This window comes from Ranitomeya imitator, chromosome 1, assembly GCF_032444005.1.
Source record: "Ranitomeya imitator isolate aRanImi1 chromosome 1, aRanImi1.pri, whole genome shotgun sequence".
Taxonomy (NCBI): Eukaryota; Metazoa; Chordata; class Amphibia; order Anura; family Dendrobatidae; genus Ranitomeya; species Ranitomeya imitator.
Genome location: NC_091282.1, coordinates 1176567859 through 1176595327, shown reverse-complemented (window position 1 = coordinate 1176595327; position 27469 = coordinate 1176567859). Strand labels below are relative to the sequence as shown.

Genomic DNA, 27469 nt, shown 5'->3' with positions numbered 1-27469 from the left:
AAACGCTATATTTTAGGTTTCCCTTTGCTATTTTTGTATAAATTTTTGGGCACCCATTTTCATCTTTGAGTGGTTTATAACCCCTCTTTTTTGCTATATTGTTCAATAGGAACCCGTCTCATATTTTCCCACCCTATGTTTCAACTGTGGTATCAGTTGGGTAAAAGTAAGAGATCTTCTAAATGAATCTGCCTAGTGCCAACATCAAATTTTTAGTTCAATACATTTCAGAAAGGTGTAAAATCTCTCATCCTTGAATTTATTTTTTAAAATTTCCAACTTTATCAGGAAAGTATGCATTTTGTATGGCATTATTAAATACTCTATTTTAATTTATGAATATTTAGTCCTTTAATTCCAAATAATTTCCAATAAAACTTTAGAAACTTAAGAAACATGATAACATCCAGGTATATAATTTTTAATTAAAAACATAATCTAATCTTGATGTATTCATTACCAAATACCTTTAAAACCATATTTCAGCTACATAAACCCATCATTTAATTATACCATGACCCCTGATTTTACAGACAATGTCAATAGCATTCAATATGTGACATAAAACAAAACAATAAATAGCTTAGACGTGACAAAGCCCAAAACAAACAAATCAGCTGATTACACCAGAACTAAAAGTCAATTATCCAAATAGAAGTAATTAAAATGCCTAATTTTGGTAAAACATTAGCATTGGCACAAATACTGAAAAGATGACATTTATCTGGAGCACACCATTATTCTTACAGGACATAACTATTCTCAACACTTGCAGTTCAGTAATGTAGAATGAGGGATTAAAACAAATCTTGGGAACGGCCATGAGAATTGTGCATGCTCCCTGCAAGGCCCCTTTCCATTTTACCTATACGAGAAGGTTTATTCTGGGTAATTTATTTCTTGGGTTAAAATAGTTGCAGGATTTTCTTATATTTGCCCAGGTGTAGGGAATAATCCATAACCAAGAAATTAGCATTCTTACCCCTTGAATTCCCTACCGCTCAAGTACTGCAATTTCAGTGGTCCCCCATTACTGGCAGTTCTAATTTCCCATACATCAATTATTTGACCACTGCAGTCAATCACTGGCTAAAGTGGTGATTTTTAATGTATGACACTTGACTTCTAAGGCCAGTGATTGGGTGCAATGCTGAAATTACTGACATGGGAATGTCATCACTTTTGGTGTTGAAAGGTGAATCTGCACTACTGTGGTGGAGTGGTGGGAATTCTTAAGGTAAGTAATGCTTGTTTCTTTATCTTAACTCATTCCTTACTTTTGGGCTAATTGAAAAATCCGAGGAAACCTAGGAGAATTGTAGAGTAGTGCATCAGGACTTCTACTCTCATAATCAATGGGGTTCTCAGCGGCGGGGCATTTTCTTGTGGATGTCTAATCCATGTATGTATGACTTATTGTTGAGAAGAATTATGTGTATTTTTGCAGAAGCACCAATGTTAGAAAGCTGGGAAGAAACCAAGTAATAGAAATGTACAGAACTTAGTAAAGGATAGAGGCAAAAACTTGAGCCATGAAGAACAAGAGTCAAGCTACAGAGAACAGATATGATACCTCAACAATCTCATACAACTGGATAGGATTCATCAATCATCTTGACGTGGTGGGGCAGAAGCTCGAGGGAATCTACTCACAGTGTCAAATGAAGATAGGCTATCCAAGTAGAAAATTCAGGGAACGTAGTATCAAAAAAATAAAGTGTCACCAGGTGTAAGCCAGCATTTGTTTAGGAACATTCAACATTGTTTTAAACTGTAAAATTAAAATCATGCAGCTTTACATTATACACAAAAGCTGGCAAAGGCTCTTCACAAAGCATAAAGACCATATAGAGGTAACTCAAGGCACATGTAAAGGGGTTGTCCGGGTTAGAAAACCCATTATCAAATAAGCCTTTAGTATTTTCAGTTAATGGAAGGAGTCTCCTTTGCTTTGGAGCACATTTTTATGTTTGTAGACCCTTAAATTCTGTGCAGATCGGTGGCTATCCAGGATCTGAGACACTACCGGTCACTTAAAAAATTGCTCACAAGTGCCACGCTCATAAGGCAGAGACGTTGTACAGGATAGTTTGTGGATTAAGTCCACGCTGCCACAATAATACAGATTCGAATGTAATGAAAAACTCTGGTGGTTTATTCAACGCGTTTCAAGGTCTATCTGACCCCTTCCTCAGGTATGTCTTTGTGGTATTTTCCTGACGAAGGGGTCAGATAGACCTTGAAACGCGTTGAATAAACCACCAGAGATTTTCATTACATTCGAATCTGTATTATTGTGGCAGCGCGGACTTAATCCACAAACTATCCTGTACAACGTCTCTGAGAAGGTCGCGTGGGCGGCAGTGGAATTCAACAGATTTTAAGAAATCTGTTAGAATAATTAATAAATGTGTTCATTTATTTTTTTCAGCATAGCAGTTCACAGCAATTGACTACTTAGATATGTTTTTCCAACAAATTGTAGGAAAAGGAAAAACACATGATTTATTTCTAATATAATTTAGACAAGTAATGAGTCAAGCAAACTAACTGGCATTAGATGCTCATGCTTCATTTATCTATAGCCAACAACAGCCATGCACTAAATAATGAGACCTAAAACAGAATAGCAGATCAGCCCAACTCACAGCACTTTTACATGACGACTGCATAGTTCCCATTTTAAACATTTCCAATGTGCTTAAACACGCAAATATCATTGCGACACCATTCGGAAATCGCAATAGGTATGCATGGAACATAAATCACCAATATACAAAACTGTGAGACACACAGTTGCATAGGTCACCACAATTTAAAAAAACAAGCAAACATTTCTTTATTAGGGTGGTGCCCAATTATATTGTAAAGCACAGCAAAAAGAAGTATAGGAAAAAGTAGAAAAATGTGCAGGCAAGTAACTTAATTTAAAAAACCTATTATTACACATAAACGTTTCGATGGAAAAGCTTCATCCAGGGGAAAGGTCAAACATGCGTTGACAGAGGTGGGTCTCTGATTTTCTGCTGATAAATTTTGGTTTATTTTCTTTTGACCACCTTGTAACATATGTCTACATGTATACCTTGAATTTTCTGGTCTTCATCTCTTGAATTGGGCCTTGTCTATAGTTTCACACATACTGTTGCACATGTACATATATATATATATATATATATATACATATATATCTCAAGCAAATTCTTATCCTCTCTTGCTGACAATTTTATCTTCCAAAAGGTAGGAGAGAGAAGAACAAGGGGGTCTGCTACCTTGGATCTAACCCTTATAAACAGGGAGGAAATGGTTGAGAAGGTAAGAGTGACTGGGACCCTAGGAGGTAGCGATCATGCTATTCTAGAAATTTGGATAACTAGAGGAAGAACTGTGAAGACTCAGACGCCAAGGTTAGATTTCCGAAAGGCAGATTTTAAGGGACTCAGAAAGAGAATCGGAGGGATCTAATGGCTGGATATCCTTAAGGACAAAAATGTCCAGGAAGGATGGGAAATCTTGAAAAATGAGATTCTCAAAACACAATCATTAACAATTCCAAAAAGAGAGAAGAATAGGAAGCATTTAAGGAAACCAGGATGGATGTACACAGAACTTAAACACATGCTAAAAAGGAAGAAAGAAATGTTTATCAAATGGAAAGAGGGAGGCATATCTAAAGAAGAATATAATGCTGTCTGCAGAACCTGCAGGGCACAAATCATATTATTAAAGCTGATAATGAATTAAGGCTTGCAAGAGAGGTCAAAAGCAATAAAAACCGATTTGGGTGATATGTCAAAAGTTAAAAAAAATGAAAGCTGCTATAGGGGCAGCACGGTGGCTCAGTGGATAGCACTGCAGCCTTGCAGCGCTGGAGTCCTGAGTTCAATCCCCACCCTGGACAACATCTTCAAAGAGTTTCCTCCCACATTCCAAAGACATACTGTTAGGGAATTTAGATTGTGAGCTCCATTGCGGACAGAGATGATAATGTGTGCAAACTGTAAATTGCTGTAGAATATGTTAACGCTATATAAAAATAAGGATTATTATTATAGAATTTTTACAGGATGAAAACGATGAAATAGTAAGAAAGAATGCTGAGAAGGCCGAACTTTTAAATTCCTATTTTGCATCTGTTTTCTCTCAGAAAGGAAATGTAACATCACATGATCTTCACTGTCCTATTAAAGGAATGGAATAATCCAGGATATCTATAAACAGAAAGATAGTAAGGAAACACATAGCTAACATAAATTAATTCAAGTCTCCAGGTCCAGATGAATTACACCCCAGAGTACTGAAGGAGATAGCAGAAGAAATTTTTGAACCACTCTCCATAACCTTTGAAAATTCTTCGAGAACAGGAGAAGTCCCAGAACACTGGAGAAGAGCAAATGTTGTTCCTATCTTCAAAAAGGGGAAGAAGGTGGACCCAGGGAAATATAGGCTGGTGAGTCTGAAATCTATATCTGGAAAGATCTTTGAGCAAATTATTAAACAACATGTATGTAAGTACCTGGATAAGAATGATGTGATTAACCAGAGTCAGCATGGGTTTGTAACTAATAAGTCACTGGGTGGATCAGGGAAATGCTGTAGATACAGTATATCTTGACTTCAGCAAAGCATGTGACAAAGTATCTCACACGATCCTTATTGAAAAAATGACTAAGTATGGAATGGACAAGGCAACTGTTAGGTGGATTCATAACTGGCTTAGTGATCGGACCCAAAGAGTGGTTATAAATGGCTGCACATCCAGTTGGAAGAATGTCTCAAATGGGGTACCACAGGCTTCTGTCCTGGGCCCTGTATTGTTCAACATCTTTATCAATGATTTAGATGAAGGAATTGAGGGTACACTGATTAGATTTGCTGATGACACAAAGCTAGGAGGGATAGCTAATACTAGAGAAGAAAGAGAGGATTCAAAAAGATATAAATAAACTGGAGCAATGGGCAGCAACTAACAGAATGGTTTTTAACAGAGAAAAATGCAAAGCACTACATCTGGGCAATAAAAATGAAAAAAAGCATACACAGAATGGGAGGAATAGGGGTATGAAACAGCACATGTGAAAAAGACTTGGGTATACTAATAGATCACAGACTGAACATGAGTCAACAGTGAGATGCAGCAGCAAAAAGGGCAAATACAATTCTGGGATGTATTAACAGAAGCATACAGTCTAGATCACGTTAAGTCATTATTGCCCTCTACTCCTCTTTGGTCAGACCTCATCTGGAATACTGCGTCCAATCCAGAGGTGGCGAGTCCTTCTTTAATGGAAGTCTTCAAACAGAGGCTGGACAAACATCTGCTTTGAGCAGGGGGTTGGACCAGATGACCCAGGAGGTCCCTTCCTACCATTCTATGATTCTATGATATATATAGGCTATATATACATATATATATATATATATATATATATATCATATATTCTATGAATATATATATATATATATATATATATATATATATATATTTTATAAAACAATAGACAAGGCCCAATTCAATAAATGTAAAAGTTAGCCTACAAATGAGGGTGATTAAGAAAAGAGATGAAGACAAGAAAACTCAAGGTATGCATGTAGACAAATGTTAAAAAGTTGTCAAAAGAAAATAAACCAAAGTACATCAGCAGAAAATAAAGGACCCACCTCTGTCAACATATGTTTGACCTTTCCCCTGGATGAAGCTTTTGCAGCGAAACGTGTACATGTAATAATATAGTTTTTTTAATTAAGTTACTTGCCTGCACATTTTTCTGTGCTTCTTATATTAGTTTTATCATATATTTATAGGATTTTTAGGAGTATCAAAGCGACTCTGTCAGCAGGTCTAAAGCAGCATGATGTAGGAACAGAAACCCTGATTCCAGAGATGTCAATTTCTTGGTGTACATGCTTTCATTTTGATACAATCACTGTTTTCTCTGCTGCAGATCTAGCTGTGCTCAGAATACTGAGCTCTGTATAACCCCACCCACACCCCTGATTGACAGCGATGTACCCTGTACATTGACAGAAAGCTGCCAATCAGTGGTGGGGGGTGGGTTATACACAGCAATTGACTAGGAGGTACGATACACCTGTACCTGTAGTGATAATCTTCAAAACACTGATTTTTTTTAAACAGCAGCACACAAACTAGTAAGTGACACATTGCTGAAATCAGGCACTCAGTCCCTACATCATGCTGCTCTCGGATCACATAGCAAAAATCCTGCTGACGGATTCTCTTTAATAAACGTACAATTCAGATACTTGCTTGACAATCTGTTTCTGATTGTGCTCTATTTTAGTGGTGCATTAGGAGGTTACATATGGGTGTAGGTGTTCCAAAGTAAGTCTAATATCATGTACTAGGCAGACGGATGCCAGAATGGCATTGTTTTGGCATCTGTCAGGCTCTTAGGGATCCATGGTTTATGCACCAGGTGCCGTGTTAACATTTCCAAAAATGTAAGAAAAAAAACCCTAATCTTTAAATCCCTGGCCAACAGTTCGTTCCCCATCAATTTTAGTTTACGCCTCTACAAGGATGACAACAGGTGACCATTGAATTACTTCAATCAACGCTATAATGGCAGCTTACTGTATAAAACACCATTGGTTATCTATGATCACAGGTTAGGAAGACATGGTTACTGAATTTTTTATTGTTTTAATAGTTTACTTGAAAAAAAAAAAAAGTTTGCAAGCTGGAAAAAAAAAATCTCTTACCGAAAAGCTAGACCAGAACTACAACTAGCAATGAACGGTATAGATTAGCAAATAAAGTGAAAACATATGTTATGTGTCCGTGCAACCAGGACAGCCAAGTCATGCAAAAAAAAAAAAAAAAACATGCATAAAAATGAATGATAACCAGATAGGCATGCTTTAAAAATGTTTTACCTTGTCATAATAGGATTTCGTATACCATACAAATACTCATTATGATAACCATTATTACCATTTTCCATACTGAAATAAAACAATTGCATGAAAAAATAAATTGATGTATCATGTAAAGTAAAAAAAAAAAAAAAGAAAAATAGATCAATAATGTGGAAAAAAAAAATAAAATGATATTTATTTCTATGTGATCCCGTGTGACACTTAACCGGATAATTAAAAGAGTGCCATGCAATAAAAATCCAAAGCTGTATTAAAATAGAGTTAATATTGTCATATTCTTTCATCATGCATATTATTGGAAAATTAGTGTCCCTGGTATAAAAAAAAAAAACATAGATAAGCACAGACTGACATATTAAAAGGTATCACAAAATAAAAGATAGCCCCTTTGTAAAGATTATATATAAAAAAAAAACAAAAAAAAAAAAAAACGAAAACACAAAAATTGCATAAAAAGCTTACTTTTTCATGGGGACAGTTTCAACACTACAAGATATAAAAAGAGGGAAAATTACTTTAAAAACGGCAAAGTTAGTATTGAATAAATTACTTCTACTAAAAAAAAATATAAGCTTGTGCTCTAGTGGGTCAGACTTGTAGTCAGTCCTGATTTTTTTTTACATTTGGTTAGTAGCGCTAGAAGCACCTTCTGAACAAAGCAAGTGCATTCCGGCAGCACCGTTAGTACTCAATCTATAGGATTTGTCTGCATCGGTGAAAGCAAAATACAAGAGCAAATATGGGTAACGGATAGCGGTAAAGGTTCTCGGAGAGTGAAGCAAAACGGAAGAAAGAGGCATGAGGAGGTCGAATGGTAAAAACAGTTATCATAAAGTGAAATGCCAAGTCCCTGAAACAGAAGTACTGTAGGTAAGAGAAGAAAAACCAATTAGGACGGACACATTCGGCCGCAGTGAGGAAGTACAGAAGCAAATTTGTTATAATTGTGTTGGTCATGTGGTGAAGTCATGACCGCGAAACAAGACGACCATCGTATATCAATTAAAAAATGTCCAACTGTGTCGGCACTACTCCAGCTATGTGATCGTAAGGTCATGGATTATTGTGGGTCTAAATTCTAGAACAATCTCTAAAGTCTAGTAGACGAGGATCTCCAATATAACAGCATTAGGTCAAGTAAAACTTTCATGAAAAGTCACCTTATGCGAAGGGTGCTTTCAACATTTCTCCACATTCATGGGTCCCGTTGGGGCTTGAGCCCTTGAAACGGGATTTGGACGTATGCCCGCCGGGGCCATAGACTATAATGGTGCCAACAGAGTGAACGTGTGCTCTGATGTGCATATTTGGGGCATATACACCTACTGTAGGCGGTCACTCAGATGCAATCTACTACTACCGAGTGACCGCCTCCAGTAGGTACACGCCTGACAACGATGCACAACCGAGCGGACGTACACTCTGCCGTCATCATTATAGTCTATGCTCCATCAACGCATATGTACGAATCCCGTGGAGGGGTTTGGACACAAGCCCCGATGGAACGCACAAACATGGAGAAAAGTGCAATGTAAAAGCACCTTAAGTCATTCATTTTTATTGATAATGTTAAGAAAATCAAAAGTTTTCCAGGAGTATAACTTATTTAATTGACTGTTCTTGAAGAGGACTTTCCTTTCACCAAATTTTACATGTTGAACTGAACATACAATGTAATAGTGGCTGCAGAGCGGAATAAAACTGGATTTCTTTTGTTTGTTTTTTTTAAATTCCATTGTGGAGATATTAGCAATCAAAGTATTTGACACCTAATGAGTTAACTTTTGTTAAGTCCAAGTAGGTGTCTGCTCTTTCCCTGTTGTGCTTTGGAGAGCCTTACAGCCTCATCATTGCTTTTATAATGGATGAATAAAGTACCAAGTTTTAATCGAAGCTTTTGGAGCTGGAACTCAACTTTTTTTTCTGTTAGCAACCCATACAGGAAAATAAGTACATGCCCCTAGTGAAATCACACACTTGGACTTAAAGGGAACCTGTCAGCAGGATTGTGCAGAGTAACCTACAGACAGTGTCAGGTCGGCTCCCTTACACTGAGTAAAATGATACCTTGGTTGATGAAATCTGTCTTGTGGTTGTTGTTTAATCTTTATTTGCAGTTTTCAGTTAATGAAATGCCCGCGCTCCCTCAGTGACCTGCCCCCTATTTTACATACTGTATATGTTATGGTTTAAAAAAAAAAATTACATTCATCTCGCAGGCGTCGGCGCCTGCACTGTAGCATGATCGCATCTGTAATATGCATATTTTTTATTTTATTTTGGAGTTCTAAATTGCTTGAGAAAAAAAAAATTCTTCCTTAAAATGGCGCCGACTGCACTTGCGCAGTAGCATAATTCGGAACGCTATAGTTGCTACTGCGCAGGTGCAATTTTGCTAGAGGAAAAAAAAAATTGATGGCGGCTGCGCAGTAGAATTTATCAGATCGCCCCAGAGCACAAGAATCTCATTAACTGAAAACTAGAAATGAAGATGAAACAACAACAACCACAAGACTGATTTCATCCATGACGGTATCATTTTAATCAGTATAACGGCGCCGACCTGACACTGTCTGTGCACAATCCTACTGACAGGCTCCCTTTAACTAAAGTTTACCCATCAGGTGCCAAATAATTTGATTGCTAATATCTCGGACGCTGCTCTGACATTTCCTCGGGCAGATGGTCTTCATGCAGCCCGTCCTCCTGTGTGTTCTCTGAAATCTAGGATGGGCTGCACAAGGATATAAATGCCCAATCTTCACAGAGTGCACTAGATAAAACATTCCTTTTTGTTAAATAAAAAGTATTTAGAAAAATGTACAATATTTATTTGTGTATTTCTTATTTTATTACATTTCTCGGGGAATCCCTCTAAAGCAGGGGTGTCAAACTGCATTCCTCGAGGGCTGCAAACAGGTCATGTTTTCAGGATTTCCTTGTACTGCACAGGTGATAATTTAATCACCAACTCATTATTTGTGTAGGTGATTAAATTATCACCTGTGCAGTACAAGGAAATCCTGAAAACATGACCTGTTTGCAGCCCTCGAGGAATGCAGTTTGACACCCCTGCTCTAAAGAAGTAACTCGGCTTATTTTAGTGGTTGATTCTGCACAGTTAAGAATCTGTAATATACTTTCATTACCTTATTTTGCTTCTTTCTCTCTCAAACACCATGTGCTGAAAATGTTTTTTAACTGCCTAGTTCTTGCGCTTTTAGAATGTGAGATGATGCTCTACGAAGAATCCGTAATCGATACCCATAAACGATCACTTTGTGAGCATGGGAGAGGGGAGCGCAGAAGCTCACACACGGAGAGTGTTTGTGAGCAGCGTCTGGGTGCAGATTCTTGGCAGAGCATCAGTTCATAGCAGGCTGTAAAAGAGCATGAACTAGGTAGTTAAAAAAACATTTTTATGGTTTCATTGTTTTTAAAGGGAATTTCACCAGGCTTTTGCAATCTGACAGCAGCAGGATATTGACCCTGATTCAAGTGATGGGTCAGGTATTTTACTGAGTGTAGTACGTATGATAAGAGTCACATTTTTCTTTACTGCAGATCTAGCAGAGCTCACAATGCCGAGCTTTGTATAACCCCGCCCGCACCAATGATTGGCAGCTTCCGGTGTACATTATGTATTGACAAAAAGCTGCTAATCAGTGGTGGGAGCGCGATTGGACTAGAAGGCACGAGACACCTAGTCCTTCAGTGATAATCTCCTGCTGATAAAACACTAATTGTATTGAAACAGCAAAACACGGCCTAGTAAGTGGCACATTGCTTTGTGCACTCCTACATGATGCTGCTCTCAGATTACATATCAAAACCTGCTGACAGATTCCATTTATGGTTAAAGGTAGCCATAAATCCACCGATTTGAACCTAACATGTTAATCCAGAGGAAGGCAGAAACCCAATGAGGTAGATGCTAATTGCCCCATATTAGCGGAAGATTTCCTTCCTGACTCCCCCATACGGTAATCAGACCAGTTCTTTGGATCATCGCAGAATCTAGTACTTATAACCTGTAATATTACATTTTTCAAGAAAGACATCCAGGCCATCCTTGAACTTTTGTTGTCCACCTATACACCCCAGTCTTTGTCAGTGACAGTTTTACCCCATGTTTTACAATTTCAGACATAATTATACATTTCTCTTCCTCTGGCCAAGCACATAACCTTACATTTATCTACATTAAACTTACATTGACATTTCTCAGCCCGATCTTCCAGCTTCTGTAACATTTAATTATCCTCCGTGCCGATTACCCTGCAGAGTTTAGTGTCATCTACAAATATTGAGATTCTACTCTGTATGACCTCTACAAGGTCATTAATAAATATTCTAAACGCGTCATCCACATGAATCAGAGCCGGAGGTAGAAATGCCGCTGCGATGGCGTCCATCAGACAGGACCACGCTCATGTAAATACAGAGTGGGAGCAATTTTAATGGTATTTTTGGGGGGTATAGAGTGGGCACCAGGAGATAATACACTCGTTTGTGGTATGCCGTACGGGAGCAGATAACGGTGGTGGCATTTGTTGAGAGACTCAAAAACTAGTGACAGGTTCCCTTTAATTGTGACCCAGTGAGATTGTGTTCCATTAATAACTGGCTCAGTGATTTAAAAAAAATACATATATTTCCCCCTTGTCCCAATTTTTCATTTTATATCTCAACCTTTTATGTGACACTGTATGAAAAGTCCTGATAGACAATGTCCACAACATGAGACAGGTCCAGTCCGGAACTTACCTCTTTATAGGAGATGAGCAGATTAGTTTAACAGGACCGATCCCTCATAAACCCATGTTGCTACTGAGTCATGAGGTTATTCTCATGGAGATATTCCAGGATAGCATCTCAAGGATTTTGCCCACAGCTGAAGGTAAACTTTGTCCCAAAAGCTAAACAGGAAAGGGTTCTCTACAGTAAGAGCAGTCAGACTGCGGAATGCCCACCACAAGAGGTAGTAAATGCTTTTATAAATGGCTGGATGATTTCCTCAATGCACATAACATTACGGGTTATAGTTACCCATAGTTATTTTTATCTCATCAGCTTAATCTTATAAAATGATAGCAAACAAATAAAACTGTGTCGAGCTCTACAGTAGCGGCCAAAATACACATTAAAAATATATTAAAATTAGCTCTAAATGAGATGAATTCGTCATTATTGGAATAATGAAATTTGCCGTAAAACAGTGAGGAACTGGGAGAACACATGTGAGGGGATCACAGCTTAAAGGGAATCCGCCAGCAGGCTTCTGCGGTGTAATCTGAGAGCAGCCTAATGCAAACAAATAAAGCGAAAAGGTTAATTCTGCGCCGCCAGTGGATCAAGGATGGAAGACGAAATGGCGTCCAGAAACGAGATCTGTCAACGCGCTTCGACGTTCAATACTTTGTCATTAGGACAAACCACATTGTTTGAAGTTTGAACTTCGAAACGCGTCGCCACGTATAAACCGCATTTCTGAGCACCATTTCATCTTCCATCTTTGATCTCCTGGCAGCGCAGAATTAACCCTTTCATTCCATTTCCGTTTATATGAACGGCAAATATTGTGTAATAAAATGAAAGGAAAGAGTCTCAATTTATACATGAAAAATGTAAAGTTACTACTATGAAGCAATGCACATACATACCGCATATACAGTGTGTGTGTATATATAAATATATTATATATACACACATATATATGTATATACGCACATATACATACACACACACAGTATATACAGTGGGGCAAAAAAGTATTTAGTCAGTCAGCAATAGTGCAAGTTACACCACTTAAAGGGAAGGTGCCATCAAAAAAATTTTTTTTCAGAAATTGTAAAAATGTAAAGAATTAATGATTACATTTTCTTAAAAAATATTATCATTTGTTTATAATTTAGTAAAATATGAAAAATTATTTGAAAAGTTTTGGAATTTCCACTTTTCAACACTAGGGGGAGCAGCTGCTGAAATTTCAGAAAAACCTAGTGTACAACTAGCTCACATTACAGCACTGCAGTAATTATGGGCGGAGTCTGCTGACGTGTGTGATGTCTCCTCTCCTTCTGGGTGTTTGCTAAGGGATTAGAGAGGATGATATTCAGGAACCCAGTGAGCAGCCATTTTGTTGGTGACTGCAGAGTATGGCTGCCGTCACACTATCAGTATTTGGTCAGTATTTTACATCAGTATTTGTAAGCCAAAACCAGGAGTGGAACAATTAGAGGAAAAGTATAATAGAAACATATGCACCACGTCTGCATTTATCACCCACTCCTGGTTTTGGCTACAAATACTGAGGTAAAATACAAACCAAATAATGATAGTGTGAAGGCAGCCTTATACTGACAAGTAGACAGTCACCGAGGATGGCAGGCAGCAAGGATTCTGGGAGATATATGGTGGAGGGAGCAGGGTGACAGCAGCACAGAGTATTTCAGGAGAGCAGTGTGCTGGTCTATAGGGGCCCCCTGTTCAGTGCGCGGAGCAGCCAGGGATTGTACATAGAGCGCTGTCTTTTATACACATGGATGGACCGTCTGCTCCACACAAATCCAGGAAACATTTCTGCGGATTGATGGCCTGGTCTGATCCAGACTTTGCATGCAGACCCCATTCCCCTCCTCAGATCCTGTCTTCTCCTTCCTGTCCTGGCAATGTGTGAAAGCGAGGCGACAGGCGAAGTACGGGGTGATGCTGGGAAGGAAATGTAGCCATGTAGTAACGATAAAAATGAGACCCCTCTCTTCAGCCGCCTCACCAGCCTTCCCCTGACTACACCTAACTGGAGGTCATGCTTTACCCTCTATTACCCCAGACCCGCGTGCAGCTGCTCAGCCAGAACCACCATAGAATGGGTCCGCTTTCTGAAGATAATACTGCCATAGTGTTCTCACATAATACCGCCATATAGATCACACACAATACTATCAAATAGATCACACAATACTGTCATACAGTTCTCACATAATACCACCATATAGATCACACATAATACCGCCAGTGTTCTCACATACCACCATATAGATCACACATAATACCGCCAGTGTTCTCACATACCACCATATGCTTCTCACATAATACCGCCATATAGATCACCCATAATGCCGCCACATAGATCTCACATGTATTGTAAATAGAGAATCGGCCAGAATAAAGTCCTTTATTAATCTTTTTTATACCATACCGAACGCATAATCCTCGACTCCCTCATCTCCCACAACAAAAATAATAAACCACAATGGGGAAAGACACGCAGGGGGGAGAGGAGTGCATAGGAGAGGATTAGATACTGACTGCTGAGCCGTGTATCTAATCCTGTCCTGTGTGATACTGTGCTGCGCCGTGTATCTAATCCTATCTTGTGTGATACTGTACACAGGACAGGATTAGCTACACAAGACTAGATTAGCTACACAGGACAGAGGTAGCAGTGGTAGATGGTATATAGAGACAGGCAGCAGTGGTAGATGGTATATAGAGGCAGGCAGCAGTCGTAGATGGTATATAGAGGCAGGCAGCAGTGGTAGATGGTATATAGAGGCAGGCAGCAGTGGTAGGTGGTATATAGAGGCAGGCAGCAGTGGTAGGTGGTATATAGAGGCAGGCAGCAGTGGTAGATGGTATATAGAGGCAGGCAGCAGTGGTAGATGGTATATAGAGGCAGGCAGCAGTGGTAGATGGTATATAGAGGCAGGCAGCAGTGGTAGATGGTATATAGAGGCAGGCAGCAGTGGTAGATGGTATATAGAGGCAGGCAGCACTGTTAGGTGGTATACAGAGGCAGGTAGCGGTGGTATACAGAGGCAGGCAGCAGTAGTAGATGGTATATAGAGGCAGGCAGCAGTGGTATATAGGAGCAGGTAGCAGTGGTATATAAGGGCTGGTAGCAGTGGTATATAGGGACAGGTAGCAGTGGTATATAAGGGCTGGTAGCAGTGGTATATAGGGGCAGGTAGCAGTGGTATATAAGGGCTGGTAGCAGTGGTATATAGGGGCTGGTAGCAGTGGTATATAGGGGCAGGTAGCAGTGGTATATAAGGGCTGGTAGCAGTGGTATATAGGGACAGGTAGCAGTGGTATATAAGGGCTGGTAGCAGTGGTATATAGGGACAGGTAGCAGTGGTATATAAGGGCTGGTAGCAGTGGTATATAGGGACAGGTAGCAGTGGTATATAGGAGCAGGTAGCAGTGGTATATAAGGGCTGGTAGCAGTGGTATATATGGACAGGTAGCAGTGGTATATAGGGACAGGTAGCAGTGGTATATAAGGGCTGGTAGCAGTGGTATATAGGGACAGGTAGCAGTGGTATATAAGGGCTGGTAGCAGTGGTATATAGGGACAGGTAGCAGTGGTATATAAGGGCTGGTAGCAGTGGTATATAGGGACAGGTAGCAGTGGTATATAGGAGCAGGTAGCAGTGGTATATAAGGGCTGGTAGCAGTGGTATATAGGGACAGGTAGCAGTGATATATAAGGGCTGGTAGCAGTGGTATATAGGGACAGGTAGCAGTGGTATATAAGGGCTGGTAGCAGTGGTATATAGGGACAGGTAGCAGTGGTATATAGGGACAGGTAGCAGTGGTATATAAGGGCTGGTAGCAGTGGTATATAGGAGCAGGTAGCAGTGGTATATAGGGGCTGGTAGCAGTGGTATATAGGGGCTGGTAGCAGTGGTATATAGGGGCAGGTAGCAGTGCTATATAGGGGCAGGTAGCAGTGCTATATAAGGGCTGGTAGCAGTGGTATATAGGGGCTGGTAGCAGTGGTAGATACATAAGAAAATAAAAACTCTGTACTTACCTTCAGTCCTCTTCCAGGAAGTGCTGAGTCATGTTCAGGGCAGAGCAGTGTGACGATCTCCCTGCTCTGCTCTGAACAGGTCGGCAGTGAGCAGTGATTGCAGCCTGTGCTGTAATACTAAGTACAGGCTGCAATCACAGCTCCTGGCTGCAGATACTCACCCCGAACCTCGCTCCCAGCAGCAGCTTCTCCCTGGCAGCTCCTGCTATGATCGCACACACTGAGCTGTGTGTGCGATGACAGAGGAAAAAAACAAAATGGCCGCGATCTCCTCTCACAGCTGTGACGTAGCAGCTCAGTGGGCGTGGCCAAGTCACAGCTGAGAGGCAGGAGAAGCGGTCGGAGCCCGACTGTTGGCTCCTATGCCCATGGCTGCCGTAAGTGAGGAGTGCAAGTGTCGTGTCCAGACACTTACACCCACACTAATGAAAATGGCGGCCTCCAGTGGCAAAAGTAAAAATGAATAAATAAAAAAGTATTAAAGTAGTACATTTACTTTTGTATTAAAAATAATTGATTATATAATCAATAATTATTAATACAAAAACTAAAATCACGGCACCCTCCCTTTAAAAAGATGAGAGGCGTCTGTAATTTACATCATAGGTAGACCTCAACTATGGGAGACAAACTGAGAAAAAAAAATCCAGAAAATCACATTGTCTGTTTTTTTAACATTTTATTTGCATATTATGGTGGAAAATAAGTATTTGGTCAGAAACAAAATTTCATCTCAATACTTTGTAATATATCCTTTGTTGGCAATGACAGAGGTCAAACGTTTTCTGTAAGTCTTCACAAGGTTGCCACACACTGTTGTTGGTATGTTGGCCCATTCCTCCATGCAGATCTCCTCTAGAGCAGTGATGTTTTTGGCTTTTCGCTTGGCAACACGGACTTTCAACTCTCTCCAAAGGTTTTCTATAGGGTTGAGATATGGAGACTGGCTAGGCCACTCCAGGACCTTGAAATGCTTCTTACGAAGCCACTCCTTCGTTGCCCTGGCGGTGTGCTTTGGATCATTGTCATGTTGAAAGATCCAGCCACGTTTCATCTTCAATGCCCTTGCTGATGGAAGGAGGATTGCACTCAAAATCTCACGATACATGGCCCCATTCATTCTTTCATGTACCCGGATCAGTCGTCCTGGCCCCTTTGCAGAGAAACAGCCCCAAAGCATGATGTTTCCACCACCATGCTTTACAGTAGGTATGGTGTTTGATGGATGCAACTCAGTATTCTTTTTCCTCCAAACACGACAAGTTGTGTTTCTACCAAACAGTTCCAGTTTGGTTTCATCAGACCATAGGACATTCTCCCAAAACTCCTCTGGATCATCCAAATGCTCTCTAGCAAACTTCAGACGGGCCCGGACATGTACTGGCTTAAGCAGTGGGACACGTCTGGCACTGCAGGATCTGAGTCCATGGTGGCGTAGTGTGTTATTTATGGTAGGCCTTGTTACATTGGTCCCAGCTCTCTGCAGTTCATTCACTAGGTCCCCCCGCGTGGTTCTGGGATTTTTGCTCACCGTTCTTGTGATCATTCTGACCCCACGGGGTTGGATTTTGCATGGAGCCCCAGATCGAGGGAGATTATCAGTGGTCTTCTATATCTTCCATTTTCTAATTATTGCTCCCACTGTTGATTTCTTCACTCCAAGCTGGTTGGCTATTGCAGATTCAGTCTTCCCAGCCTGGTGCAGGGCTACAATTTTGTTTCTGGTGTCCTTTGACAGCTCTTTGGTCTTCACCATAGTGGAGTTTGGAGTCAGACTGTTTGAGGGTGTGCACAGGTGTCTTTTTATACTGATAACAAGTTTAAACAGGTGCCATTACTACAGGTAATGAGTGGAGGAAAGAGGAGACTCTTAAAGAAGAAGTTACAGGTCTGTGAGAGCCAGAAATCTTGATTGTTTGTTTCTGACCAAATACTTATTTTCCACCATAATTTGCAAATAAAATGTTAAAAAAACAGACAATGTGATTTTCTGGATTTTTTTTTCTCAGTTTGTCTCCCATAGTTGAGGTCTACCTATGATGTAAATTACAGACGCCTCTCATCTTTTTAAGTGGTGGAACTTGCACTATTGCTGACTGACTAAATACTTTTTTGCCCCACTGTAGATAGAAAAGTAGCAGGATAGCCAAAGGGACACAGATTTCTTCTTTATTCTAAATTCAGGACTCTGTGATACGTCGTCAAAAGATGACAAAAATAAAGTAATCTATAGGTCAATAATACATTACCCACACACTTACTCATCATAGACATCTTCGGTTTCCATTCTACGATAAAACTTTGCTAACTTGATAGCAAAAATAATAGCAGGGATTAAAAATACTGTGGAGCCTCCCAAGCCAAACCAGAAGGAATTCTAAAAAAAAAAAAGAGAAAATAACTTTTGACAACCTGTAAACATAATAGGTAAAACGTATTATTTGTATTATTCCTAACACAGGGCATGAACTCAGAGACCCCCGGTGAGAATCCCTGTGCCATGCATCCCCCCTTAGGCTGTGCAGCGGGCAGGTATCAGTTTTACACGGGGTTTCTTTTCGGTTTTATTTTTCTATAAATATAATATAATGTATCCTCAGAATAATCCCTCTCCCTATAGGGGTCGGATCGTACAGGATGAGTGACTTCTGCACTGTTGTGTCCTTACCGCAGCACCTGTCCCCCCAGGTAAGAGCCGAAATAAATGAGAGGGAGGTAAAAAGTGTAAAAAGAGGTAATTTTCCAGCAGGATAGAAGCCTCGGTACGGTATGTACGGTATTTGTAAGAAAGGACTACAGTAATGAAATGCCGGACGGTAATTCGCTGTAAATACATCCCAGGTTTCCTATAAGTTTCTAAATTAAATACTGAGAAATATGACGTTCCTTACCACCGAGTCTATGATGTAACTGCATAAAAACACATCTACTGCGGTGTCTATGACATTGGCAACGGGTTTACATCCGGCAACATCCAGGGCGATCTGAAAAGACAAGATCGGAAAGAAGGCATTAGTATAAAAACATTGCCAGTGACAGGTCATTAACAGCGTCTCTGGAACTTCCATTGTGCTGTTAACCTACCTACTGACTGTTTTCATTTCCCATATTAATGTAGACTACAGACGTTAGACAAATCAAGCAACAGCCGGTGACCGTGACCTTCATCTTTCGGACCTGTGGGTGTTGTTGAGGGTACCCAAGAAGAAGGTAGAATATCCATTTATTGAAGAAATAAAAACGTTCTTCAATGTAAAAACATGCTACTCCATATAGGACATGAGAGCAGCATTGGACTGGCCCACCACAGCAGCGGGGGATCCTCCGGCGGGCCGTGCCAGGCACCACATTGCTGCACATCACTTACTGTTCTGAATGTTGATTTTAAAGCAAGCTTCCAAATCATTGCTCCCAAGAAGCTAGCATTTTGCTGATTTGTCAGGTGATTACTGGACTTTTTGGACTAGTCGATAGTTGGGAACAATCATTCCTATGACTGCTCATTCCCCGATTATCAGCTTGACAAGATGGGAATTAACAATAAGGGCCGACTCTGCTGTTAGTACCACTTATGCATGGTGGGCCCCAAGAATTATTTTCTGGGGTGGGCCCAAACGACTGCAGTCTGATGCTGCATGAGACCAACGCCTTATCCATCATCCTTTTCATTGCTGGATTTTCTACCTTCTTCTTGGATATTATTACACAGCCCTGACTCGGGCGTTACCCAGTCCTGACCACAGGTGTACCGGCAATTGCCCTGTCTCCTTTTTTCCCCTTCTACTTATATCCAGTATATATTGCTCAGGGTACCACTCACTGACACTCATACATATAGTTCTGCTGTATTCCTTCCTGCCTGGTATTAAAGGAAATCTATCACCAGGTTTTTGCCACCTCATCTGAGAGCAGCATAATGTAGGGAAGGAGATCCTGATTCCGGGGATGTGTCACTTAGTTTACTGGGTGACGCTCCCTGAAGAAGGTGAACTCGCACCGAAACGTGCGTTGGGGACCTAGGATCGGCCACACTTGTCTCCACAACATGGGTAATTATTGTCTTTAAATCCCTTATGGTTGCGGTCTTTTGAGGGGAATATGTTTAGGTCTATTTTGACCGGTTAGTGTACCCATCGGGTTATATGGTGAGGGTGTGCTTGCGAGCAATGGAGGCCACTTGACCTGCTTTGCTTGATATATATAGGCCCCCCTCCCCCAGCTTTCCCTGGTCATCCATACATTATCCATACTAGCCCTACCATTTGGTTGTTTTCACTTATCCCTTACAGAGTGTACCGTACTTTTCGGATATAATACATTACACCTTGTGTACCTGTTGTGGAGATATAGTTTTGCTGTTCCTTCATATTTGGAATTTTGTCCTACACCCATTGTTATTTAGCCAGTACTTGGGTATTGATTGCTCTGTTGCTGTATATATGTCTTATGACAGCTTTTCGTGTTTTTATTATATCTTAATGTTCAATAAAGATTTTTCATGTTTGTATATTTAGTGGCATTTTCATTTGACTCTTTTGTTCTCCTGTTGTATTATATATGCTTTGAGTTGTTTTTGTGCCCTCGACGTAATATGCTACTTAGCATATACATGCTGATTTATGCATGGTCATATTAGTTAATGAATATGTTTTCGGGACTATTTGTGTTAATCAGAGTTTTTAGTTGTAGGGTGGAGCAGAGCCCGGAAAGCTAACCCCGCCCACAACACAGCTTTCTGGGGGCGGAGTTGGACCATGATGCACGTGGGAACTAGTCTGGGAGTAATAATCTCCTGCTGAGAAAACACTCATTGTAGTTATACAACACACAACCTAATAATTGACACATCCCTGAATTCAGTGTCTCAGCCCCTACCTCATTCTGCCCTTGGACTACATAGCAAAAAACTGCTGACAAATTCCCTTGTAAGTGATTGATTAAAAACCGTCATGTTTTTATCAATGCGTGCAAATAATAAAGTTATTACAGCACGGATTTTGGATCCCATGACAGTAAGATCATAATATTAGATATCGCTGCTCGATATCAGAGTCATATGGACACAGATTTTACCAGTTTCGAGGTATCAAACTTCTTCATCAGTTGGAGTTTGTCCCGATGAAGAAGTTTGATACCTCAAAACGCGTTGACCAATAAATCGCAATCTAGGACTCCTGTCTCCACATCATCCTTCCAACGGCAGCGAAGTTTTAACCCATTTTATTCCAGATTTTATGCTAACATTCATGCATTCATACAGTACATATATGTTTATATCTTTAGATTTACTTACTGAATCTTTCACCCACTGAACATACTGAACAAAGTAGCTGAGGACTGTGTCAATAAACTTTTTGGATTCCTGTAACAAAGCACAAATAATTAATATTAGCTAACCCTTCCTATGGCGGAGGTAGCCCTCATACCTGGTGCCGGACGGGGGCCGCATATGTCAACATCAGTATTATAAATGGCACATTGTTCGCGTGCGGGGCCTAATATTAGGGGTCTGGATTGAGAATCCCCAAAATATCTTTTAAGCAATGCGATTTGAAAAGAATGTAAAAAAAAAATATAATTCATCTCTCAGTAGTGCAGCCTCATTCTTTTGGGTCTGTAATCGCATCTAACCATAGAAAATAGGCATTTTATAAAATGTAAGATTTTGATGCAGCAATATATACTCAAATTGAAAAAAATAATCTTATTATTTATCAAATACAAGAAACGTCATACCTGCTTTATGATTGCGGAAGCATTGTTATTGATCAGCGTTTGAGCCGCATCAATCGATGAAATGACATCACGGACCTTTTCCTAGAATTAGGAACAAACGTATGCTCAGAGATAGATCAGTACTATATAATATAGTACACCAATCAGGATAGTCCTCCTGGAGTTATACCTCGTAGGCCATTTGTTTTCTACGTAAAACGGAACCTGTCAGGTCCAATAATTCTATAAACCTGCAGATTAACCATAAATCTGCAGGTCAATAGCTTTATGAAGGTGCATGGCCACAGTACTGAAAGTGCGCCACTGAAAGGCGGTGGCTCCTGGGAGAAATAAAGTTTATTTTCTCCCAGGAGCCACCAGCTTTCAATCATGCAGGCATGCCTGGAACAATTACAGTCACAGCACTGACAACGGCAGCTGTAAGCACAGCCGACACTAGCTGACAACCAGTGCTCGCAGACAGACAGTACTCAAAGACAAACGGCACTCACAAACACAACCAGCACTCACAAACAACCGGCACTCACAGACAGATGGCACTCACAGACAGACAGCACTCACAGACAGTCGGCACTCACAGACAGTCGGCACTCACAGACAGTCGGCACTCACAGACAGTCGGCACTCACAGACAGTCGGCACTCACAGACAGATGACACTCACAGACAGACGGCACTCACAGACAGACGACACTCACAGAAAGACGACACTCACAGACAGACGGCACTCACAGACAGACGGCACTCACAGACAGACAGCACTCATAGACAGTCGGCACTCACAGACAGTCGGCACTCACAGACAGTCGGCACTCACAGACAGACGACACTCACAGACAGACGACACTCACAGAAAGACGACACTCACAGAAAGACGACACTCACAGACAGACAGCACTCATAGACAGTCGGCACTCACAGACAGACGGCACTCACAGACAGACGGCACTCACAGACAGTCGGCACTCACAGACAGACGACACTCACAGACAGACGACACTCACAGACAGACGACACTCACAGAAAGACGACACTCACAGACAGACAGCACTCATAGACAGTCGGCACTCACAGACAGACGGCACTCACAGACAGACGGCACTCACAGACAGTCAGCACTCACAGAGAGCTGGCACTCACAGACAGTCGGCACTCACAGAGAGCTGGCACTCACAGACAGACGGCACTCACAGACAGTCAGCACTCACAGAGAGCTGGCACTCACAGACAGTCGGCACTCACAGAGAGCTGGCACTCACAGACAGACGGCACTCACAGACAGACAGCAGTCACAGACAGACAGCAGTCACAGACAGACAGCAGTCACAGACAGCAGTCACAGACAGCTGACACTCACAGACAGTCGGCACTCACAGACAGACAGCACTCACAGACAGTCGGCACTCACAGACAGTCGGCACTCACAGACAGACGACACTCACAGACAGACGACACTCACAGAAAGACGACACTCACAGAAAGACGACACTCACAGACAGACAGCACTCATAGACAGTCGGCACTCACAGACAGACGGCACTCACAGACAGACGGCACTCACAGACAGACTGCACTCACAGACAGTCGGTATTCACAGACAGACGGCACTCACAGACAGTCAGCACTCACAGAGAGCTGGCACTCACAGACAGACGGCACTCACAGACAGTCAGCACTCACAGAGAGCTGGCACTCACAGACAGTCGGCACTCACAGAGAGCTGGCACTCACAGACAGACGGCACTCACAGACAGACAGCAGTCACAGACAGACAGCAGTCACAGAGAGCTGGCACTCACAGACAGTCGGCACTCACAGACAGACAGCACTCACAGACAGTCGGCATTCACAGACAGTCGGCACTCACAGACAGACGGCACTCACAGACAGACAGCACTCACAGACAGTCGGCACTCACAGACAGACGGCACTCACAGACAGACAGCACTCACAGACAGTCGGCATTCACAGACAGTCGGCACTCACAGACAGACGGCACTCACAGACAGGGCCGGCCCAAGAGATTACGGCGCCCTAGGCGAAACTATTTTGTTGCGCCCCTACTATTCTTGGCAGTAGATGAAAACTTGGGATATAAGTGCAACAACTTATGGTGGCCTGATATATTACTGGTTATAGAAATGTGCCTGGAGTTTTACTATTGTTTAAATCTGTTTTTTAGAGTAAATGCATTTTATATAAAATGTTGGCAATATGTTTTCCCATATTATGATCTGTATTATAAAATAAAAAACTAACAATCTTGCAATTTTCACACTGGTCACTGGGGCTATTTTAGACTTCTATTTCCCATTTTTTAACAAAGAGTTTTCAGCAGGTTCCTTATCCTCAGAGGCAGGATTACCTTGACTGGTAACAACAATAACACAGACTCCACCAATCACAATAGGTGATGTCACAGCTCCTTCTCCCTTCACAGGGACCTGTGCACATACTCATTGGACACTTCAATACAAAAGATTCTGTGAGTCAGTCTATTGCTGCTAAATGTGCAAGTGAACTTCCTGAAATCACAGGAAGTGTGACAGTGGAAAAAATTAAAAATTCTAGTTTTATTTAATACAAATTATGATATATAAAAAAAATGCATTTTTAAAAAGATAATTTTAACACAAGAACCTGATTTAATCAATAGGTCATTTTCTGATGAATCATTCCCTATAATATTAACTGCTTATTATATTTTCTGTATTATGTATATTGGGCCACCATCTAGTATATATATATATATATATATATATATATATATATATATATATACATATATATATACACACACATATATATATATATATATATACACATATATATATACGTAAAGATACATGATATGATCATAGTCAAGACAAGGTGATGAAGAATTACATACCTCAATATCAAATGACGTCCTTTCTAGTAATTTAATACTTTGATTTAAAACACCCTGTAAAATCAAAATGTTTTCATCAAAATATTATGGTGTTTAGTAGCATAACCATGTTCATGATGAAGGATGGATAGACTTCCATATAAACAAGCATAAAATGATCTTGCAAACATTTCAACTTGTTTGACTCTTCAATACACTTCAATACTTATTACAAGAAATCGGTCTCCAGGTTTTTGCGACCTAATATGAGAGCAGCATAAGATAAAGGCAAAGACCTGATTTTAGCGATGTGTCACTTACATGGCTGTTTGCTGTACTTTTGATAAAGTGACAGTTTTATCATCACTAGAGGACTAATAGACCTGCTGCCATGTCGTCCTCCATATTCATGAGGTCTGTATAACCCCCGCCCCACCAGATTGCATAGGCAGAAAGCTGCTAAAGTTTACACTAACAATCAGTGGTGTGGGCAGGGTTATACAGGGCTCAGTATTCAGAGAACCGCTGGATCTGCAGCAGAGAAAACAGTGATTTCATAAAAATTACAGCAAGCAGCCCAGCAAGTGACACATCTCTGGAATCAGGGTCTCTGCCCCTACATTATGCTGCTCTCAGATGGGGTAGCAAAAACCTGGTGATTTTAATAGGACATAAAAACTGGAGTAAATAATCACATCGTTAGATGTAATTAGGTAATATGCAATATTTTCCCGGCATATTTATGTAACATAAAGTCAGATATTCTGAGCCGCCTCGATGCGATCCGATCTTATGTTCCCTTACCAAATATTTTCAGCTTCCACTTTTTGCCACTTTCTATTTGTTATTGAAAGGAACTCTGTAAATGTCAGGCTGTGTGCACACGTTCCGGATTTTTTGTGTTTTTTTCGCTATAAAAAAGCAATAAAACCGCGAAAAAAACCCCGCATCCATTAAACATCCTATTAATAGAATGCAATCCGCAATTTTTGTGCACATGTTGTGTTTTTTTTTCCACGAAAAAAACGCATTGCGGTAAAAAACACAGCATGCTCATTAATTTTGCAGATTTTTTTGCGGATTTCCCGCTATTTAACCCCTTCATGACCGGGGGATTTTTCGTTTTTTCCGTGTTCGTTTTTCGCTCCCCTCCTTCCCAGAGCCATAACTTTTTTATTTTTCCGTCAATTTGGCCATGTGAGGGCTTATTTTTTGCGGGACGAGTTGTACTTTTGCACGACATCATTGGTTTTAGCATGTCGTGTACTAGAAAACGGGAAAAAAATTCCAAGTGCGGTGAAATTGCAAAAAAGTGCAATCCCACATTGGTTTTTTGTTTGGCTTTTTTGCTAGGTTCACTAAATGCTAAAAATGACCTGCCATTATGATTCTCCAGGTCATTACGAGTTCATAGACACCAAACATGACTAGGTTATTTTTTATCTAAGTGGTGAAAAAAAATTCCAAACTTTGCTAAAAAAAAAAAATAATAAATTGCGCCATTTTCCGATACTCGTAGCGTCTCCATTTTTCATGATCTGGGGTTGGTTGAGGGCTTATTTTTTGCGTGCCGAGATGACGTTTTTAATGATAGCATTTCGGTGCAGATACGTTCTTTTGATCGCCCGTTATTGCATTTTAATGCAATGTCGCGGCGACCAAAAAAACGTAATTCTGGCGTTTCGAATTTTTTTCCCACTACGCTGTTTAGTGATCAGGTTAATACTTTTTTTTAATTGATAGATCGGGCGATTCTGAGCGCGGCGATACCAAATATGCGTAGATTTGATATTTTTTTTTATTGATTTATTTTGATTGGGGCGAAAGGGGGGTGATTTAAACTTTTATGTTTTTTTATTTTTTTCACATTTTTTTTTACTTTTTTTTTTTACTTTTGCCATGCTTCAATAGCCTCCATGGGAGGCTAGAAGCAGGCACAACGCGATCGGCTCTGCTACATAGCAGCGATCTGCTGATCGCTGCTATGTAGCAGAATTGCACGTGTGCTGTGAGCGCCGACCACAGGGTGGCGCTCACAGCGACGGGCAATCAGTAACCATAGAGGTCTCAAGGACCTCTATGGTTACCATTCACAAGCATCGCCGACCCCCGATCATGTGACGGGGGTCGGCGATGACGTCATTTCCGGCCGCCCGGCCGGAAGCGGTAGTTAAATGCCGCTGTCTGCGTTTGACAGCGGCATTTAACTAGTTAATAGGTGCGGGCAGATCGCGATTCTGCCCGCGCCTATTACGGGCACATGTCAGCTGTTCAAAACAGCTGACATGTCCCGGCTTTGGTGCGGGCTCACCGCGGAGCCCTGCATCAAAGCAGGGGAGCCGGCATCGGACGGTATAGTACGTCCGATGCCGGTAAGGGGTTAATGCATTGGGAAGCTCCGGAAAAAAACGTGAAAAATCTGCACGAAAAACGCGAAAAAAAGGCATACGAATTTCCTGCAGAAAAAGTCCGGCTTTGTTCAGGAAATTTCTGCAAAGAATCCTGACGTGTGCACATAGCCTTAAAGGGAACCTGTCACCCCGTTTTTTGAGATTGAGCTATAAATACTGTTAAATAGGGCCTGCGCTGTGTGTTCCTATAGTGTATGTAGTGTACCCCGATTCCCCATGTATGCTGAGAAATAACTTACCAAAGTCGCCGTTTTCGCCTGTCAATCAGGCTGGTCAGGTCGGGAGGGCGTGGTGACATCGCTGGTTCTTCCTCAGCTTTACGTTGGTGGCGTAGTGGCGTAGTGGTGAAGACACAGCGCGCGATCTGCGCTGTCATCCCTTTCGTCGGTGGGGGCGGCCATCTTCCTGGGGCCGCGCGTGCGCAGATCGAGTGCTCTGCTGCACGGGGCTTCAGGAAAATGGCCGCGGGATGCCGCGCGTGCGCATTAGAGATCGCGGCGGCCATTTTCCCAAAGCCGAGTTTGCATCTCGAGGAAGAACCAGCGATGTCACCACGCCCTCCCGACCTGACCAGCCTGATTGACAGGCGAAAACGGCGACTTTGGTAAGTTATTTCTCAGCATACATGGGGAATCGGGGTACACTACATACACTATAGGAACACACAGCGCAGGCCCTATTTAACAGTATTTATAGCTCAATCTCAAAAAACGGGGTGACAGGTTCCCTTTAA

At 41.2% G+C, this 27469-nt stretch overlaps 1 protein-coding gene across 19 annotated transcripts in view; it reads right to left on the bottom strand.

Moving 5' to 3' along the window:
- The window catches only part of PROM1 (prominin 1), a 354664-nt gene that overhangs the window by 29662 nt on the left and 297533 nt on the right, over positions 1-27469 (bottom strand). For 4 of the 19 annotated variants that reach the window (XM_069744702.1, XM_069744703.1, XM_069744705.1 and 1 more), the window contains 8 exons: positions 24347-24400; positions 21458-21538; positions 21015-21083; positions 18613-18705; positions 17983-18098; positions 7366-7389; positions 6901-6969; positions 1654-1672 (listed from right to left, as the gene is read on the bottom strand). In XM_069744702.1, coding sequence (XP_069600803.1) covers positions 1654-1672; positions 6901-6969; positions 7366-7389; positions 17983-18098; positions 18613-18705; positions 21015-21083; positions 21458-21538; positions 24347-24400 — 525 coding nt within the window. Of the gene's footprint in view, positions 1-1573; positions 1673-6900; positions 6970-7365; positions 7768-17982; positions 18099-18612; positions 18706-21014; positions 21084-21457; positions 21539-24346; positions 24401-27469 lie in introns of all 19 variants that reach the window. The other 15 variants (XM_069744706.1, XM_069744708.1, XM_069744707.1 and 12 more) reach the window with 6 other exon arrangements.